The 21,708-nt window shown below is 37.9% G+C and overlaps 1 protein-coding gene across 1 annotated transcript in view; it reads left to right on the forward strand.

Moving 5' to 3' along the window:
- The window catches only part of KLHL14 (kelch like family member 14), a 95,954-nt gene extending 86,722 nt beyond the window's left edge, over nucleotides 1-9,232 (forward strand). Inside the window, exons 6-9 of the mRNA XM_044774543.2 lie at nucleotides 1,412-1,602; nucleotides 1,684-1,842; nucleotides 4,610-4,767; nucleotides 7,090-9,232. Of these exons, the coding sequence (XP_044630478.1) occupies nucleotides 1,412-1,602; nucleotides 1,684-1,842; nucleotides 4,610-4,767; nucleotides 7,090-7,230 (649 nt within the window). The 3' untranslated portion in view covers nucleotides 7,231-9,232. The remainder of the gene's footprint in view (nucleotides 1-1,411; nucleotides 1,603-1,683; nucleotides 1,843-4,609; nucleotides 4,768-7,089) is intronic.
- The last annotated feature ends 12,476 nt before the right edge of the window (nucleotides 9,233-21,708 follow it).

Raw genomic sequence — 21,708 nt, forward strand, 5'->3', positions numbered from 1 at the left:
TGAGCATGAACAAAATGCTAGACACTATGACAAGCACTTTACATACGTGTTCCGGAATAACCCTGTGAGGAAGGTACCATCATCATCGCCATGTTACAGGTGAGCAATCTGAGGCTGAGGGGGTGAAGTAACATGTCAAAGGCCACACACCTAATAAATCATATAGCCAGGCAATCTGATTCCAGAGACCAAACTGTTAATCAGGATGCTATGTGCTGCTTCCCAGTGGTATTGGCACTTTGTAAACACAGCTTGGAAAATCCTCAAACCATGTAGATTTACCTGATAAAACCTCTAGGGCTCCTCATCTTGCTGTTGATGTTGGCCAAGAGCCTTGGTATCAATTTTTATGAAGACCATTAATTCATCAAACATAAATTATATTCTCTGAGGGGTGTGGCGCCTAACAAGTTCACTTTTTCAGTATTAGACCACGTGTTATCCTTATGAAGTATATTATTCCAGCAGCATCAATGAGGAAGAAGAGGTAAAGGGTCAAGGACTTGCTTAAGATTCCGACCTAGTCAAGCTAACTCCATGTTTCTGAGTCCTCTTCCAACCTTTATTCTCCCTCTGCTCTCATATCTTAGTAGTTACTAGTCTTACATCTTCCTTTGAAATCTTTTTTGCATCATCTCTTTCCATGTCTTCTACTAAAACTCTAATTCAAGTCCTAAATATCTCACTCCTAGATTATGGTCTACATCAGAATTGGTCTCCCTGTCTCCAGACCTGTCAACACAGCTTGCTTCTTTTGCCTTTGATGGCAAAGTGAGATACTTTAATATAGCCTTTCTTGAAAAGAGACTAAAAAATATCCTATAGCTATGTAGGAATCAACAGCAGAAGCTACATAGGTGAAATTCCTGTAATTGGTTATATGAGGGCAAAATTTCAACACGATATTCAGTTCACAAAAGTTTCTCTATTTGCCGTAGTACTGGGGGAAAAAAGAAAAAATGATAATTGAAGAAAAATTTTGATGATGTAGTTCTCTTATAAATTGGGAACAATGACCCTTGAAGGACCATAAAGAAAGTGAATGTCAAGATAATTTATTATTGTTACATTATCTACCTCATTTTTCACTTTGTCTTACTGAGCTGTGATATCCTTACAAGGTACCAAATATCCCAAACATTAAAGAACATTTTAACACTGTATAAAAAGCAAGATAAAAAGAGCTCAAACGAAGAGTTAGTGAATTTCTCCTCTACTGTGACTTTAATTTCAAAAACGTTAACCAGAATGGGCAATGCATATGATTACTGTATAGGGTCTCAGAATTATAGGGTAGCGATACATGTCATTTCCAAAGGTCAAACAACCCTTTCTGAAGCAGGATGTGCCTCCTTTCCCTGACTGACTGGGCTTCTTTTGTGATTTATGGTGGTTGTTGTTTTCATTGTAGAAGAGCCAGTTTCTATGCGTGTCGGTTGGACAAACATCTATACGTTATCGGTGGAAGGAATGAAACCGGCTATCTGTCCAGTGTGGAGTGCTACAACCTAGAAACGAACGAATGGCGTTATGTGTCGTCTCTGCCACAGCCTCTGGCAGCTCATGCAGGAGCAGTGCACAACGGGAAAATATACATTTCAGGCAAGTCGTTCCTCCACTTTCTGTTACAAAGTTCCATTCCAAGGCACTTTCTTGACTTGTATGTATATGTTTAATTCACAGGAGGTGTACACAATGGAGAATATGTCCCATGGCTATATTGCTATGACCCCGTAATGGACGTCTGGGCTCGAAAACAAGATATGAACACAAAACGCGCCATCCACACTTTGGCTGTAATGAATGATCGCTTGTATGCAATTGGAGGAAATCATTTGAAAGGTCTTTCTTTGTTTTTCTAATCACAATAACATTTGCATCTCATGTTTCTTGCTAAGGGGGTTTCTTGTTAGATAATCATAGTTAACCAAGTAAAAAACATGTTGACCAAATAAAATCTAGTCGGTGTAAATTAGCAGTACCCTTGGGCAAGCATTTATTTCGGCTCTTCTGCAGATAGGATTATTTTTAAGTTACCACACACATTAAAGAAATGAATAATGATGTCTACAGAAAATAAAAAACGAGAGCATTAACAACTGAAAAACCCAATTTGTTGAAACAATGGATTCAGTAAAATAAATTATTCCTTATCACCAAAGCTATAGTAATGGATTTTTTCCAGAAAGTTGTTTTTTGTAGTAATCTTAAAAAACTTTAGTCATAGCTGCAACAAAGAAACAAATACATGATTTTTCTTAAAGAAAAAATTTTGTGGAATTTCAAATCAAAATTTAGAATTATTTCTTTTAAGAGTTGAATATCAAACTATGATTCTCAAATTCCATCTGCTTTTTTTAATAAAGAACTTATCTGAAGCATAGTGTTTTTAAAGCCATGTTTTGGCACCTTTTCTTCTCCGTATGTGTATATGACTACAGATTTTTGTAGTTTTTGTGGATGTATGTAGCTTTATGTGCATAACACTGAATTTGACAGGAAAGCAGAGAGACCTCTGATATTAAGAGTGTTATTGAACTGCTTGTCTCACTTACCTCATCTGAAAATGAAGAAACTGGTTCAACTGATATCTAAAACTTCATCCAGCTCTGACCTTTCGTGACCCTTGAAATTGAAATGGGAAACAGGCCTTCTGAGTATGGTAGATAAGGCCTATCTATGCATTTATTTTTCAATTATATACCCATCTTTAAAAATGGGTTAGACATAGACATTTTTTTCTATTTTTCCGAATACATATTTATCCCAAATATAATAAAGACCGGACAAGTGTAATTTTTATGTAAATATTTCCAAGTTCATATTCAACCGGAAATGTCAATATCCTGGTCTATGTCTGGCGCTCATCCTAGAGCTCTCCCCAGTGGGAGAGGATTATCTTTACTGCTGGAACTCCTCCCATTTTATTCTTTTTCTCTTTCACTGGAGCTGCTTCATTTCAATCCATACACCATTCCTTTACGTCAACATATTTTATATTAACTTTGTAGCTTTCTACATTAAAATCTGATTTCGTCAATTTCTTTTGCATAAGAATGCCTAAAAATTTTAGTAACTTTTAATGTTTAGTGTTATACTTGGACAGAAAAGACTTGGGTAATGACAGCCGAAATGAAAAATCAAAATTAAGTTGGCTCAGGGAGGCATCATGGCATAGAGAAAAGGGTGTGGACTTTGCATCTAAGCCTGGGTTTGAATCCCAGTTAGACATTTATAGTCGTGTGGTCTTACTTAAGACACTTACCCTCACATCTGTATAAAAGAGAAAATTATACTTTCCTTGGTAGTTATGAGGATTGCAATCAACATATAAATTATGTATTTAGTACAGAGAAGGCACACATATCCTCATACAATGCCACTAGAACTTCAGAACTAGGAATTTGCCCAAATTCTTATTCCAAGTATACATGCTTCAAAAGTCATTGTCAATCTTAATGGTAAAGGAAAGGAATGTGCCACAGAGTTGCAGTAAGCACGTTGCTCTATTGTTCCCAAATCTGTGTGATTTATTTTACGTTAGAAGTTAGTGGCCTGAAATGATCTGTCTGCCTCTTCAAGAATGAAAATTATTCTACCTTCTCAATTACTTTGAAGAGTCCAGCATGTTGATTAATTTAGTATATGCATTGCAATAATCAGCTAGCATGCATTTAACTAGGAAAAGAAAATCATTGAAGATTTGGTCTGCTTGGTGACCATGAAGCTCCCACTAGGGATTTTTGACTCCCTAAATTAAAGGGAGGGCTCCAATGGAGTCCGGAAACCAAAGTTGTTCTCTGCGACCTAGTGACTTCCCCAGCCACTAAGAAGCTTTATCAAAAGCGGGAGAAGTCCTTCAGTAGAAGTTAGCTCCTATTCTACACCTTGATCCCTAGTAGATACTGGAACCTGTTCATGGCATCATAGCTGTTTATAAACATAGGCTGTAAAAAAGGTAAAGAGGCTGGACAATATATTTTTAATTCATTAAAAGATTTTGAGAGAGTAAAGTATTCATCTAACAAAAGCAATATAGTAGTTTAGTCTGTAAAACTGTGAGCTCTGAAGCCTGTTCACCTGGATTCGGATCTCAGCCTGTCTACTTACTCCAGTCATTCACTTTCCCTGTCCCTCGGTTTCCCTGCCTATGAAATGAATACAATGGTATAACTATCTCACAGGGCGACTGAGGGGATTAACTGAGTCCATTTACCTAAAGCACTTAGAAAACAACTAGCTTATTGTAAGCACTCTATAAAATGCTTGCTTTAACTATTATTATTTTAAACCTTCTTAATAAGGCTTTAAGAAACCATTTTTAAGAAGATCTACCCCCTTATAATCAAATTTTACCAATAACATCTAGTTAAACATTCTTGCTTTGAATTAACCCCAAACACCCAGAGTTTAGGGGTTTTTTTGTTTGTTTTTTAGGTCTTTCTGACATGTCACCCAATTTCACTAGTACATTTATTCACACATTTGTGTCTTCCAAAACACAATTATCTACTTCTTGGCTCTAGACATTTTTTTAAAAGAAGCCCTGGCCTTAAATTGGGACTCTGAGAGTTTATTTTTTGTGGTTCCATTTTGCTATGCATCTTAGGTTTCTCCCACCTTGATGTAATGCTCGTGGAATGCTATGATCCAAAAGGTGACCAGTGGAATATTCTCCAAACCCCCATTTTGGAGGGTCGAAGTGGTCCTGGCTGTGCAGTGCTTGATGACAGCATTTACCTTGTGGGAGGCTACAGCTGGAGTATGGTATGTGTCCACGTTGACCTCCTCGTCCTCCTGTTTATTTATGCTTACTTCTTATTTCTCTCCAAATGTGTTACCACCCCCACATGTACCTTTTAAGAGTATCATGCTTACATGCAAGCAGCAAATTACTTTAAGTAGTAAAATAGAATCAGTGTGGTTGCTGTAGAGCTGCCTTGCTGTCTGGTCAACTGTGTCACAAAATGTGGTAGATCTCTGGTTCTTTCCCACGGCCATCTCTCTGCAATTCTGGCTTTCCAACTCAAAGTCAGACTGAAGTGGTTTTACAAATGTTCTGTTGAAATTGGTTAAATAGAAGAGTCTGAAAAGTTTCTGACTAGTAAGGCATGAAAAATGGAAATTAATTACTCAATATCCACAAATTCTATTTAGGATGTTTTAATTTGTCATGGCTTTTCACTTTTTTCCTCTCTTTATCATGAAAACTCCCAAACATACACAAAAATTGAGAGTTCAATGGGCCTTCATTAAAACATCATACAACTTGAACGTCCATCAACATTTTGCCATACTTATTTCATCTATGCGCCCTTTAAAAAATATTGGTTGAAGCAGTTTGAAGCAAATACTAGACATCATATTGTTACACCCTAACTGCTTCAATGTTTATCTAAAAAAAATCGTTCATTTATGTAAACACACTATCACGACACTCAACAAAATTGATAATAATTCCTTTATATTCAATCCTTATTCAAATTTCTCCTATCGACTTGAAAACAACGGATTTTGTCAAATTGGTGTGTTCAAGTCAAGATCCAACAAGTCTCATTTGTATTTGGTTATTATTTCTCATACATATCTTGCAATCTGGAAAATTACCCCTGCCTCACTTCTTGTTCCATGGCATTGACTTGTTGAAAAAACAGGATCAGTCATCATATAGAATAGCTGATATTCTGGAATTGGCTAATGATTACCTTGTGATATCATTTAAAATAGTCCTGTTTCTATAGTTAAAGACAATTAGGTTCAGCTATTTTCTTTTTTTAAATTTCTTTTATTATTTTTCTTTTTGAGGGGCCAGAACACTGAGGAGGTGGCTGTGTAGTTCAAACTACATCACATCAGGAGACACGTAGGGTCTCATGGTCTTCATATTCACTTTGTAAGTGATGACTGTTTTAGGGGCCGGCCCCATGGCCGAGTGGTTAAGTTGTGCTCTCTGCTTCGGCAGCCCAGGGTTTTGCCGGTTCAGATCCTGGGCGCAGACCTACACATAGCTCATCAAGCCATGCTGAGGTGGCATCCCACATAGCTCAACTAGAAGGAGCTACAAGTAGAATATACAACTATGTATTGGGGGCTTTGGAGAGAAAAAGAAAAAAAAATAGACTGACAACAGATGTTAGCTTAAGGCCAATCCTTAAAAAAAAAAATGACTTTTTAATATTTTCCTATTTATATGTGCTTGTTTTATAAGATTAATTTGGGGTTTTAATAATACTAGTTAGTTTTCTTCTTTTGCATCAAACAAGGTTGTTACATAAAGTTTTAGGGAAGCTTTAAAAAGTTATTAGTTATATGGAGGAAAATAGGTACTGACACCTATAACTAGATATTGGTACATGTGCTTGTTCACTAGTGCAAATTGCTAGCTGCAATTGTACATATGGAACCAGCCACCAGGAATACACTTTCAGAAAATGGTTATTAGGTTGGTTGGGAATTTTGTTTGTTTGTGGCCTATGATAAAAACAAAGCTGCTTTGGTTTGGGAAGGGAAATGTGTATACAAACACTAGCCCCAGAGGTTGACAAAGGAACCAAGATTAAAGACATTTTTTATTTCTCATGTGGGCTCTTGAAAATAAGTAAACCCATGTGTGAAGAAATTGGCAAGACTTCCTTTCTAGTTTATTTTAAACTGTTTTTAAATCTCATCTCTGATTCTCTACAGTAGTAAAATAAAAATGGAAAAGTGAGGCGCCGATCAAAAATCCATTTACTTCAATTAATTGAATATTTAAGGTAGATTTTTCTTTATTTTAAGTTAAACCAGCTGGATAATTTCCAAATTTGGGTCAGTTTTTCTAAAGGATTTGTTGCTCATCTAGGGTGCTTTAGATACTTGACTTTTAGGATTAGTCACACACACACACAAATAAACAAAATTTTGAGATCTTGTCAGTCTCAAATTTTCCCTTGGAATGGAACAGTTGAAAATCCATTGCTTTCGTTTGGAATTTTTTAGCACGAGCAGAGAATCAAAATATTTTCTTCCCAATGTAAAGGTGATAGGTAAGGCTGCCATTGCCCTTCTCTGAACATCCTTCCCTAAATGATCCCTGCTCTGCCTTTACAGGGGGCCTACAAGTCATCTACAATATGCTACTGTCCAGAAAAAGGCACCTGGACGGAACTGGAAGGAGACGTAGCAGAACCACTGGCCGGCCCAGCCTGTGCAACAGTTATCCTGCCCGCCTGCGTACCTTACAACAAATAACACCGGGAAACCCTGGAATGAACAGTATCACCTTCTAGGAAGCAATGACATCACTATTATAATAGCAGCAGTGCGTTCTATTAGTACAACTGCCGAAACCCACTCTTGGTTTCTGATGATTTACAAGCAACTACAAAAGAAAAAGACCTGTTCTTGAATGGATACCGTGTCTGTAACTCAGATCACACCAAACTTCCTGTGGTGACAGACCCTTCCATTTCAGACTGGTTTTAACTTGTCCTAGCTTTACAAAAAGTCCTCACGTGGATCTTAACTTTCAAAAGGAGAAAGATACCATACAGAAGAGTGCCCCCAGAGAGACCTAAGACCAGTATTGTGCATTGTAGTCTACCTGCATGTGATCTGTGTTGAAGTTTTGGGGATATTGTGTTCATGAATGATTCAAAATTTGACCCACCAAAATACTTACACTGCATTACAGAAGTCGCCACTTGATTCTATATTCCTAACCTGTGGCTGCATCACTGACTCCATAGGCAAAACGGTTATAGAAAATCACATAGGGTTAAAGAGGAACATTTTTGTTTTTATATAACTTCATTTCGTATATCTTCTGCCCCGTACAGCACCTCTTGGGATCGGAAAAGAGGAAGATGTTGGCTCTCATAGCAATTGCTCTCTGCCCTGTAGGTTCTAGGCTAACTGGAGTCATAATTTCTGTGTCCTTAATTTTGTATGAAAGATTAGAACAAAATATACTATGTCGCTATCGAGTTCATGCAGGCTCTTGCTGTCTCATTTTTTGCAGTATATAAGTCGTAAACACGTGTTATTTGCTTCGAAAGGTACAACTGACAAAGCCAGTCTTACAACATTGAAGAGATTCTGATGGCTAATACATCTGACCAAAACTGAACCCATAATGCAACCTGGGAGATTGCTTTCAGGAATCCAGGGTCAAAAAGAAAGAATAATTTAAGTACAATCCCAGTTGTCTCTCTGTCGCTAAAACACACACCTTAAAAGAGCCACAGGAGTGCATTACAGCTCCTGACAAATGTTTCTCCCTCTCCCTCCCTTTGGCTCTAGCAATGGCTCTGGATTTAGCTCTAGAATAGCACACGACTTACCCTCCTTCTTCCCCCAACTCATCCTGTTTCCTTTGTTATCACCAGAGATGCCTGAGCTCAGCTAAGCGAGCAATCGCTAGTCATCTTTAGAAGCGTCAGGAATTTAGGAGCAGAAGGTCAGGAGAGCGTGTCGTAGTCGCACTGCGGCCAATCAAAGAGCAAAACTGGCAGGAACACGAATTTGATTTTCAATCTCTTCAGAGCTAGAACAGCAGCAGCTTGGAGTAAAGAAAGGCCTAAAATATTTTTTTCATCACCCAGAGATGTTGTTGAACCCCTCAACCAATGTGTCGTTCAAAACAAGACGGGGAAGCCACAGATTAAAAATGCCTTGGTGATCAGCTTTCACCACGGAGCATGTTAAGATGGATGGGTGTACTAGAATCCAATGCCGTTTCTACAGTAAAGTGCAATCTTTGTTGTTTTTGTATTTATTTGTATGTTCAGATCCAAAGGATCCATTGTAAAAAAATATATATAAATATGTATATCCAGTGCAATCAACTTTCATTTCTTTTTCCTTGAAAGCATATGACTATATAGAAAGAAAGAGAAGTTACAGTACAGTACTTTGTGAGAAAACCCCAGCTGACGTCACGAAGAGAGCAAGGTCTGCTTCAGAACCTTTTATCATCAACTGTCACCATTTCTTCTGAAAGTCACAGTTTATACAAGGATATTTGCTTTCCTTAGACTTGTTCTTCATTTATTTTTTATTTCTAGCCAAATTAAATAAAAGCATTTATGAGAACTATAGGTAAAGCTTTCTGCATTTCAGAAAGACACAAACTATTAGAAAGTGAAAAGTGAATAAATAAGTCACAGAGAATGTAAATTTTGTACAGTATTAGAATGTGTAAATGAAGCTTGCTTGGAAGGGGAAAACTTTAAATAAAACCTTTATGTACTAATTCAACTGCCTCTCGCATTCCTACTTATAAAGTGTATGTATAAATCTCTGCATTAAATTGAAAGTTTATAATATGTAAATGCATAAATATTTTTATCCTGAAGATATACTTTACAAGTTTATCTTCCTGGCAATATGTAAATATATACAGTATGGGCAATGCTCAAAATTATGGAATGCTTTAGGAAAAATGTGAGTTAAAAATCACAAGTTGAATCTGATTTTCCACTGGACGAGTGTTACAGTAAGGCATAACTTAGCCAGGATCTAATATTAAATATTTATAGAAATTGTTAGAAGCACCATATGTATTAAATAATACTTGTACACTTTTCTAAAGAATAAGTGAATCACACACTTAATTAGATCAATTAACCACATAGTGTTGAATTTTATTTTCTTTTTAAAATTCTGAAAAAGAAGTTGTGCAGAGCAAGGAAGGGGGCTGTGGAAGACAATAATGGAAACTGAGGCATGTAGCCAAAGGTCACATTGGGCAACCTTCCAGGCAAAAAGCCTGCAAGCTAGAAAGAATTTATTTTAATGCTTCCCTGCCAAACCTACTATTATTGATGATTCAACTCATAATTAAAGGATCATTTGATCCTCCCTAGTATTCCATGAAAGCAAGAGTAACGGGATTTCTTTCTTCTTCCATCGGATCTTTACCTCTCTTTGCAAGTGTAGCGTACCAGAAAAAGGTCCCTCTCTACAGTAGTCTCTTCTCCTGAGCCAGTTATCATCTTCTCCTGAGCCGATGGCTGCTTGTTGCAGGGCTTCTTCCAGATACCCTGAATCTCCAAAAGCCTTAGTGCTGACCAGATACCATGATCAGTTAAGCGAATATACTTGCCTTTTTCCTAATCCCAATGGACTACCTCCTTTAGGTCCATAAGTAGACTAAAACTAGCTAAAACTGGAAGAGTGAGCATAGGCACCAGATCTTTTAATTAATTAAGCTGTGTCTGTGGTCTTAAGATGAGTTCCTGCATTTGTTCTCCCCTATTTGGGCCAAATTTATGTTTTCCCAGCTGATTGACACTTACATCACTTAACAAGTTGTCGTGATTATCAACATTGTAAGTATCAAGTGTTTATTTAATACAGCCAAAAGGCAACACTATATATGCCAGACTTTGATTAAACTTGGTTCTCTAGGTCAAAATATTTTTTAAATGAACAAACAAATGAGCTAAAATAGGATTAGTAAATCACACCAATACGCCTTGGAAGGTGTCTTGACAGACTGGGTTCCCATAGATGAGATAGCAGGAAAATCACGACCAATCAAGCCTGATTTCCTAGAAACAGCCTGACCTAAAGGATGTTGAAAATTTGATGGAAAATAAAGTGGCAATGAGAAGAAAGTCAATATAAGAAGAAAATATCCAAATACCTAGTATGTTTGCTTTGTGTGGCTGTAACTGTAAAGTGCTGCTCTGGGTAGCGCAGATGGACCATGTATTGGGTGGGGTTTCTTAGTGGAGGTGTTCTACACTTGTTGACCGTACAGGCTTGGTGCAATAACAAAAGGTTCTGGTCCAGAGATGCAGATGAAACATGTGCTTCAAAAATGCAACACAATGGTGTAAGAATAAGGAAAACATCTTCTATAAATTGGCGCTTGAGTGGCTTATTCTATTCTATTCTAGGCTATTTCCTGGCATATATTAAGGACTCAGTAAATGTCAATTCTTCACATTAGCGGGAGGAGTGTTACTTCAGTGTTTTTAGCTCACCAAAGGTGCTAAAAACAAGATGGTTGGAGTGAGCTGACATGTAAGACCATCTACTCAGGCTCAGAAGAATTACATAACTTCAGGTAAGGTGATCCTTGCTGATGTTCTCCCCTTCCATTTTTTATATATTAAGTTGACTCCTCATCTGTGACCTTCCAAATCCCTGACATACAACAAAAAGACATATGGCGGGGAGGGAGCCAGCCCGGTAGCGCAGCAGTTAAGTTCACACATTCTGCTTCAGCGGCCCAGGGTTCACCAGTTCAGATCCCGGGTGCAGACCTATGCACCACTTGTCAAGCCATGCTGTGGCAGGCATTCCACATATAAAGTGGAGGAACATGGGCACAGATGTTAGCTCAGGGCTAATCTTCCTCAAAAAAAAAAAAGACATATGGGAGTAGACAGCGGGGGAAGGTAAACATTTGGCTGCAGGAGAAAGTCATCCTACATTTAGAGAGATAGCAGGGTCCTGGCTTCCAATCAAGTCTCTCAAATCTGGGACATTTAGAAACTGATCGACCTAAATTAGGAAAAAGGAATAGGATTTAGTTATTAATTCAAGGTTATCATTTGTACAATATTACAACAATATAACACTTCCACTAACCTAATGCTTATTGTGAGTCAAGGACTATACTGGGTATTTTATACATATTTTCTCATTTACTACTCTGAACAGCTCTATAAGGTAGATTGCATTCGTATATTAAAGGTAAGGACACTTATGCTCAGAAAGAGTAAACTGCTAGATAAGGTTAAACAGCTGATGGGTAGTGGAGCTGGGATTCAAACCAAGGCTTTAATCTAAGGCCATCATCTAACCACCATACTCTCCTGCTCACAAGGAAATTTCTTAAATCAATCATTTGTAGTCATGTAGGAATTCCTGGTGGATTGACTACTTTTTCCATATATCAATAGGATGTGCTGGAGGGGAAAGTGGACAGTTAATGATGATGCATTATGGCAAATGCTATATTGTTGGTGTGAATTAACTACTGGGAAGAGTGGGCAAAAGGAGAAGGAACTTGCTCTGTGACCTTGGGAGGTCATCTAGCTTCTCCAACTTCAGTTTTGTATCTGCATATGGAGTGACAATCTCTTCTTCAAAACGTTATTGTGAAATCATACATAAAGAATGGGAACATGGGGCCGGCTCCGTGGCCGAGTGGTTAAGTTCGCGAGCTCCGCTGCAGTGGCCCAGGGTTCGGATCCTGGGCGCGGACATGGCACTGCTCGTCAGGCCACGTTGAGGCGGCATTCCACATCCCACAACTAGAAGGACCTGCAACTAAGATATACAACTATGTACCAGAGGGGTTTGGGAAATAAAGCAGAAAAAAAAAAAAAAGATTGGCAACAGTTGTTAGACCAGGTGCCAATCCTTAAAAAAAGGGAGATTGGCAACAGTTGTTAGCCTAGGTGCCAATCTTTAAAAAAAAAAAAAAAATGTGAATACACTTTGCACCTTGTAAACTCTGAAGTAAAATACACATATCAGCTCTTAGGGTCCAATAACTCCAACCTTTAGTCTGGCATGCAAGAAACGTTTAAAATCTCGCCTCAGCGTTTCTTTCAAGCCACATTTTTATTTTCTACTCTGTTCGTTGAGTAATGTGAATTCTTACCTTTCCACAAACACAGCCAAGTTTCTCCATCTCTGCCCTTGTGCTTGTGCATTTTCTCTGCAGAGAATGCCACTTCGTGCTCAACACTATCTATTAAAATCTTGTCCTCCAAGATTCCATTCTAACTCCCCTGCCTACATGAAGCTTTCATGCTCACAACAGTCTTAACGTGATGTTTTTCATCTGACTTGCTATGGCTCTCCTACTTTCTCTATTGCATGCTATTTGTAAGGCTTTGTCTCTTACCCTCTTACTAGATTTAGGGTTCCTTGAGGGTAGAGATAATATGCAATATGACTTTGAAAAAACCATAAAACCATGCAATATTTGTTGAATAAAGGTATATTTTTAAGAATTATTAATATAATGTAATCAAGTTATGGACATTTGGGGAAATATAGGGGAAAAAAAGAAAATTACGTTTAGTCCACCATACAACAGAATACTTTTTATCTTTTGTGATCTGAACTCTTCCCAGTCTTTTTCGTTTGCACTTTTTGCATTCTGTCCAACTGAATTTATATTTTGACATCTTAAATTTTTAGCATTTCACAAGCATGTTTCCATGTGACTAGGTGGTCTTTCTAATAATTTCTAATAACTTCATAGTATGCTGAATGAACATTCAAACATTGGCAAATTTTGATTTATGTACTGGTGTCACATACAGTCCTCAAACAGCATTTTTATGTGTTCTTTCTGATTCCCTCCCACCAACTTCACTGCACAGTTCATGTCTACCCAACTGCCAATATTGTTTCACCATAACAAACACTTTGAAATGCATGAAAGCTTCTTGTTCTCCAGAGATATTGCTGATTATTCACTTCACCTCTGGTCCTTTTCCTCACTTAACATTTCTGATGAGAAATGCTGCAACTCTCCCCACCTCCAGGCTCTTCCAGAATAGTTGCGGTAAATTATGCTTTCCTTGTGAATGGACTTAGACCACCAAGATTCCACTTCAGGCCAGATGGCATTCATACAGTTTGGCAGGAAGGTCTTTGCTTGTCTTACAAGTTTGTCTTAAAAGCAATTCAGACTATTAAAACCAGCTGGGATGGGACACCATATTAAATTTACTCATTTCTTTTCCAACATAATTGACCATGGTAAACCAATTCAAAGGAAAGAAAGAAAAGAAAAGAAATTTAAAGCCAAAGGCCCTTGAGGCCACATGTCTGATGAGAAAATACAATCCACATCTCTGGCTAGACCATCCCTAGGGCGGTTATCACCTCTTCTAAATCCTTAGAATATGTACTATCTATACTGTTCACATAGCACCTACCACATGTTTTATTATATTGACGGTGTGCTACGGTATATTTATGCCTTGTTTTAACTAATCCCCTTGGTGTAGAATGAACAATGCCTGAAATGTTGTGTTTCCCCACAGTGATGTGCCCACAGTGGTCCTCAGTAAATGGGCAGTGGTTGATTTTAGAGGCATTAGAATACCTGGAGTAGCAAAGTCATTTCTGACTCAGAAATTTTATGCTCATAATTTTGAAAATGTAAGTTGTACATGGGTTTTGTCAAAGACAATTCTGACTGCTGCCAATATGACAAACCCTACAGCAGCCTTTGTCTGTAAGTATGTGTGAGCTACTTGCCTTTGTCATATTAACCATGTTGTCCCTACTTAATGACTGTGAAAGCCAGAATTTTAATGAAAAACCCTTGTTCAGTTGTATAAAAACCTGACTATCATGAAAATCTTTGCCCCCGTACACAAATGGGATAGTACTGGAGTAATTCTGGCCTCCAGCTCAGAAAACATTCCCAAATATTGCTTTCGAAGTGATCTCTTCACAAATGACGAGGGTGAATACACAATAAGTTGCTTTGTGTCCCCAGAGTGTATCCCAGTGTTATGCTGTCACTCTTTTGCTCATTTATTCCTTCCACTGTGGACAAAGCTCTGTGATGTACCCTGTAAAGTATATAAACATATACAAGTAAACACAATGCAAAGTATATGTGCAATAAAGACATGCAGATAAGGTGATGTGGGAGTTTCAGAAAGGAAGAGCTTATGTCCCACTAAGAGAATCAGGAAAGGAGGGAGCAGAGGAAGCATATAAAGTCAGTCCTGAAAAATAAGTAGAAAATAAATGGAACTTTTTCTTCAATTAATGTTTGTAAGGTAATCCCTGAAAACACAGTGAATAACAATTAAGCCAGTTTCATATGGAAAACTGCTAAATAAAAAACAGTATAATTTTCTCCAGATTTGTGCATTGAATGGTGGTATAATTGATGAAGAAAATAAAAAAGTGTGAGGGCAAGAACTTTTCATGTTCAGATAGAATGAAGAAATCTACAGCAGGCCAAGACTCCCACTGTGACAACTAGCAAAAGATGAATAAGTTATTTTTTTTAATATTTTAAGGCTAAGGTTTAGAGAGCTATAAAAGCAATTAGAATTCAATTAGCTAAGGAAAGAGGACAACAGTATTCTGAGGTGAGCTGATGATGGTCAGCAATTTTTTTCTCTGGGAACGTTTTCAAATCCTGGCCACAAGTTGATCAACCTTCATCCAGGCAGAGGACCTATGCTGTGGGAAAGAGAAACCAGAGAACTTTTAGCTGTTACACAGAACTGGAGTGACAAAACGAAACATTGAGGAACCCTAAACACACAGCCAGTTTTCTCTGAAATTTGGAGTTCTTGTGTTGTAGAATAAGATGGTGAACTAGGCTAAAAACTTCTAGAAGGCAGGAAAAAGTTCCCACAATCTCACAGTGCTTGGTATTAAAGACTTGCCACTGAAGAGAACTGCTTCAAATACAAGACCGCTTACCCCCTTAAGACATTTGCAAATTTAAAGCTGTATGAATTAGGAGGATAGAGTTAAACTAAAAACCACTGAAAGGAAGAGCTGAACCTTCTTCAGACTTCAGGGCTGAGGAGACAAAGACCAGACTCTTAGTGCAAGCTGAGAAGAACCAACCTTTAACAGACCAAAGGTAGACTGACAAATACTAAGACGAGCCCTAGCCCAGGTCAATCCCTGACTGAATTGAGGTAAAAACCTCCTCACTCTATGTGCATAACAGAGAAAGGAGGAAACCTCTGATGGAAGATAAAATTATATGGAGCCACTACAGTTCTGTTATACACAATCAGTGCGTTCAGTCAAAAATTACTACACATGAGAAAAATACAAGACCATATGATCTATAATTAACAAAATAAAATGGAATAGAAATAGACCCACTGCTGATCCAGATTTTTGAGTTAACAAACAAATAAATAACTATGATTGAAATGTTAGGTAAAATGTAGAAAAAGTAGGCAAAATAAATGAAACAATGGAGAATTTCACCAAAAAATTAGAATCTATTTTTAAAAAGAATCAAAGGGTTATTCTAAAACTAAGAAAATGCAATATCTTAAATTAAGAACTCAATGAATGGAGTTAACGTCAAATTAGACACAGCAGAACACAGGATTGGCAAACTGGAAGAGAGGTTAATGGAAAATACCCAAAATGAAACACAGAGTAAAAAACAATAGAAAAAAGTATACATTAAAGTGAAAAAGATTTCTTGGACATGCTCAAAATGTCTAACATATGCATCATTATAGTTCCAGGAAAAAAAAGGAGAGATCGGATAAGAAAGCCATATTCTAAGAGATATTGGCCAAGAATTTTCCAAAACCGTTAAAGGATATCAATCCACAGATTCAAAAAGCTCAACAACCCAAGCAGGATAAAGACAAAGAAAATCACATAGCACAACATAGTAAAATTCAGGAAAACCAAAGACAAAGAATAAAAAAGTCACATTATTTTCAAAGGAGCAACAATGAGACTTTCAACTTAGTTCTCAACAGAAATGATGGAAGCCAGAAGACGTTATAATAACATTTTTTAAGTGCCAAAAGAAAATAAAAGCCAACTCAGAATTCTACATCTGGTGAAAATATTCTCTTAAAACTGAAAATGAAAAAAAGACAATTTCAGACAAACAAAAACCAGGAAAGTTCATTAACAGTAGGTCTGCACTAAAAGACATACCAGAGGGAGATTTTCAGGCAAGAGAAAGTGACCACAGATGGAAACATGGAAAACACAGGAGGGAATAAAGAACACAGGAAAAGGTAAATATATGGGCAACTATAAATGAATATTGACCATACAAAAAGTAATTGTGAATTCTTGTGAAATTGAAAACATATAGATAACTACACTGTATAACAAGAATAATTCAAAAGACAGCGGGGAATGTTAAATAGAGTTTCTAGCAGTATTAGGCAAGAGATAAAAATAATAATTTGTATTAAGTCAAGGAGGCATGTTCTGATCTCTCTATTAACCATGAAAAGAATAATAAAAAATGTAAAATTAACAAATGAATAAGAGGAAAATGGGATACTAAAAATATCTAATTAATTTAACAAAAAGCAAGAAGGGAGAGAAAAACAGACCAAATAAAAAGCAAATAGTAAGATGAAAGATATAAAACCAAATATGTCAGGAGCGTCATTAAAGATAAATGGACTAAATACTCCAAGTAAAAGAATCAGATTGTCAGACTCATTTAAAAAACTCATTAAGTGATGCTTGCAAGAGACAAAATTTAAATATAAGAACATACCAAAAGAAAGCTAATGTAGCTAAAATACCAGTAGGTATAGTATGAAGGCAGAATAAACAAAGTTCACCAAAATGGGCATGGCTTCTTTCTACATTAAAAGACTAGCACCTCTGGGTTGATAATATTTGGCATATTAGATGCTGTTTTACACATTATAAATCAGTTGTAGCTCATCAATGTTTTAAGAAATGATTTTGTATATAAAGTTATTTGACACAAAAGAAAAAAGGAAAGAAAGAGAGAGAAAAAAAGAGAGATGATAGATAAATAGGTAGGGAGAGAGAGAGAATCTTGGCTATTTATTGTAAACTCTCTCGGGATTTCTGTTACTTAAATTTCTAACACGATTCTTAGATCTTTAGGCCAATACAGTAGGCCATCCCCATTGTATTGTTTCTTTAAACATGGTTCATGGTCTCCAGGTCTATAGTACATTTCCCCCAACATACATACAAACTCAAACAGACAACTCTCTTGGTAGTGTTTAGGAAAAAAGAGGCACTGTGGCCCAAAAAGCCCAGAAATCCTGGAGTGGGAGGGAAGTGTAAAGTAATGTTGGAATCACGATGACATATTCTGAGATTAAAAAGATGGAGCCTTGTTCTATAGAAGGGAAACATATATTTTAAAAAAGGATTGTTCATCCCAAAATTAACAACAGCAACAAAACCCTGTTTGGGGGTAAAAAGTCAGGGAATATGTCTGGTATATATTACCTGGGATATCAGACTCTCGGACTCAGATTTGACTCCGTAAAATGCCGGCAAAGGCAGACCAAATGGATTGTGTGAGAAGTGAGTAGTTACTGGGAAAGGTAGATAGTGTTAATAAATTCCAAAGGGCTTGTTCCATCAAGAAAGATCCCACTAATCTGCAGACGCCGAACTCGAAGGACCTCATAAGACACATTCTGTTACTGTCAGTGTTCCACACCAATTACAGATTTCTGAAGGGCCATCAGAGCAAAACTATGCCCTTAATACGTAAGCCGACACTGCTGTAACTAAGATTGCAATTGGACTGGGACAAATCTCTACGATCTTGATATGTGAAAATCCAAATAGATGGTTTCCATAGAAATGAATAAAAACATTTCCAAATTACTTATTCAGGATTAATCCACGGCAGCTCTGCAAAGCAAATACATTTGATGAGGCTCAGTAAAGCAGCCAATGAAAAATAAACTAAAATTGTCCGATAAGGTAGTTCCTTCACTAACAGAAAATCCACGCTCAGTTAAAAGATGGATTTAGACAAAGGGTTATCTTTTAATTCAAGTGTATAAATTCATAAAATTAATCATTAGGAACACCTTAAAGATTACTGGATGCAGTTTTGAGTGGATGAAAAGAGCAAAGACTGTAGCCACTGACCTTTCAACTCTTAATTCTATTGTTTCTTAGCTGGGTTAACTTGGGCAAGTTAAGTACTTCTCTTTCAGCCTTAGTTTCATCATCTGCAAAATGGGAGTCATAATACTTTTCTCTTGGGTATGATGAAATCATTTTACATCTTTCAAATGAAGGAAGCATAATGCAGGGGATGAAGGGCTGTATTCAAGACCATCATTAGTAAGAGAAAGAGCTACATTCAGGAACTGCATAACTCACAGTCCCAAATCAATCCTCTTCTGGGACTGCCCTGTTTCTTTTATGGATGTTTTTATGGATTTTTTGGATTTCCATTTATACGAGTAAACTGAGCTAGAAACCTGGGGAATTATCCTAGGAATCTAGACTAAAATGACTTCTCTTCAAATGTTCCGTTGACTCAAGTCTATGCCCCCTTCCCACAAATGTTTTGGTTTCAGTTATCTGGCATTAAATGAAATATTCTAAAATTTGAACCCATGGTATATGTAGCAGGATGTTAAATACAATTTTTCCTAATGCCTCAAATTAGAATTTTGGTTAAGTCCTTGAAACTGAAGTCAATGGGCATTAAGTACCAATATAAGTTAGTTTAGATTCTCTGAGAAGCAAACACCAAGACGTGAAGACCGGAAAGAGATGTATTGCAGAAAATACCTGTTACGGAAAAGGGGAGGGCACCAGTGGAGACAGGAAGGACCTGGAGAATGCAATTCAGGTCTGACCACAGTGAAGGAGAGAGGAAAGAAAGGAGGCTTGGGTAGAAAGATTGTCAGCCCACAGCAAATCTGTAAGGTTTGAAGAAGGCCAGCGGGAAGTTCTGGAGCCAAAATCACTCTTCAGAAAAGTTCACCCGGTAGGAACAGGCCTGTGTTAGTGCCCCTGATACACTCAGTCACTGGCTGCAAACAGTCTGTGCAAAGCGTGGCTTTGGCACAAACATAGTGACAGATTCAGAGCATAGTAGTGGGGCTGTCAGTCAAGTACGCTGCCTGTAGCAGGAGGTCTGAGGGGCACATTTTCATGGCTGCCACACCACATTTTCTAAATGTCAGAGCCTTATCCCCAGAGGACTTGCTAAGAAAGAGGCAAAAGGATCCAGTAACTATAACCTTCCAGCACTCCTGAAAGCAAAGACTATAAATTAGAGAGAGACTTTCAAAGGGAATTTCTAAGAGTAGGGAGTGCTGGGGCATTTCACCTCCTCCCAAACACTCATGGAAATTGGAGCCATCTGATTCAGTGGGAGCTGAGCTCTCTACCTCCTACCCTACACTATATGCCTGTTATAGAACACTGGGCTTGCCCAGTCCTGTTTCTGGAGCAGAAAGCAAGAGCATCCTTGGGAAAACCTAACACATGGCCCTGTTGAGTTAGGGACCAGAGAGCAGCGACTTCTCTTAACGTGGAGAAACCTGGAGAGGGATTCTGGTTGGAGAGCCACTGGCAGATACATATTAGACACACTCTCTTCACATCAGCTCTCTCTGTTATTTGAGAGGCCACTTATACAGCCTCAGAAGGGACAAAGGCAGTGCAATTGCACTTCTCATTGCCTTACCACTTGTCTGTGACGTGAAGTAGGCTATTTTACTCTTTTGAGTTTCAATTTCCTCATCTATAAAAGAGAATAGCAATATCTACCCCAAAAGGTTGTTGTCACAACTAAGTGAGATAATGTATGTAACAGCCTGAGAAGCCTCAACAAGTGATAACTATATTCCCAAGCACAGAAGTAAATTTAGTGCTTTGCAATCCTGCTCTATTGTACATTTTGAGGAAACACAGATTTTGTCATTTAAAAAGCACTTTTAAAGAACTTGCTGCCTGTAAGGATTTATTGAAGACCTAGGGACTCGATGGTACTGAGGACACCTAATAAACTTTTTTTCAGTACTCTATTATTTGAGGACAATATTTTAATAAATCCCAATGTTTTGGGGCCGGCCCGGTGGCGCAGCGGTTAAGTTCGGACATTCCGCTTCTCGGCGGCCCAGGGTTCGCTGGTTCGGATCCCGGGTGCGGACATGGCACTGCTTGGCAGCCATGCTGTGGTAGGCGTCCCACGTATAAACTAGAGGAAGATGGGCACGGATGTTAGCTCAGAGCCAGGCTTCCTCAGCAAAAAGAGGAGGACTGGCAGTAGTTAGCTGAGGGCTAATCTTCCTCAAAAATAAATAAATAAATAAATCTCAATGCTTTATCATTTAATGGCTGTAAATTTCTCTACAGATTACTTGAAGTTCATACATGTGACAGGGTGACCAACCATCCCAATTTGCCTGGGATCTTTACAGTTTTACCACAGGAAGTATTGCATCCCAGAATCCCCTTCGCCCCCAGCAAACCAAGACATTGGGTCAGCTACCTATAAAGATCCGAGAACATCACCTAGAATATTTTAGGCATTCAATAAATGTTAACTACTGTTGCGGTTTTTGTTTATCAAAATTTGAATTCATCCTCGATCAGCAAGACTGTGTTGGGCTTTGAAGCACAAAGGTCAAGAAGACTCGGCATCTCCTTGTGGAGCTCAGAGACTGGCAGAGAAAACAGATGAGTGGGACTCAGAGAATTCACTCCCAAAGTTTGTTTGATACAGCGCACTCTTGGCATCTCCATAGAACCTCTACGAGGAAATGTAATGTACATACTTTCTAAACAGTGCTGCATTAGTCAGAGTTCTCCAGAGAAACAGAACCAAGAGGATATGTATAAATATATATTCAAGTGGAGATTTATTATAGGAATGGACTCAGACAGTAATGGAGGCTGGGAAGTCCCCAGATCACAAACACTAATCTAGGTATTATTGTGAAGGTATTTTGCAGATGTGATTAAAGTTTATAATTAGTTTACTTTAAGTGAGAAAGATTATTCTAGATATCTGAGTTGGCCTGATTCAATCAGTTGAAGTGCCACAAGAAAAGAAGGAGGAGAAGATAAATGAGAAATTCGGACTGTGGACTGTATCTTCAGCTAGTGACTGAGAGTTCCAACCTGCCCTTCCCTTTTTTTTTTTTTTTTGCAAGGAAGATTGGCCCTGAGCTAACATCTGTTGCCAATCTTCCTCTTTTTGCCTGAGGAAGATAGTCCCTGAACTAACATCCACGCCAATCCTCATCTACC

This window comes from Equus asinus, chromosome 7 (genome assembly GCF_041296235.1).
Source record: "Equus asinus isolate D_3611 breed Donkey chromosome 7, EquAss-T2T_v2, whole genome shotgun sequence".
NCBI classification, from domain to species: Eukaryota; Metazoa; Chordata; class Mammalia; order Perissodactyla; family Equidae; genus Equus; species Equus asinus.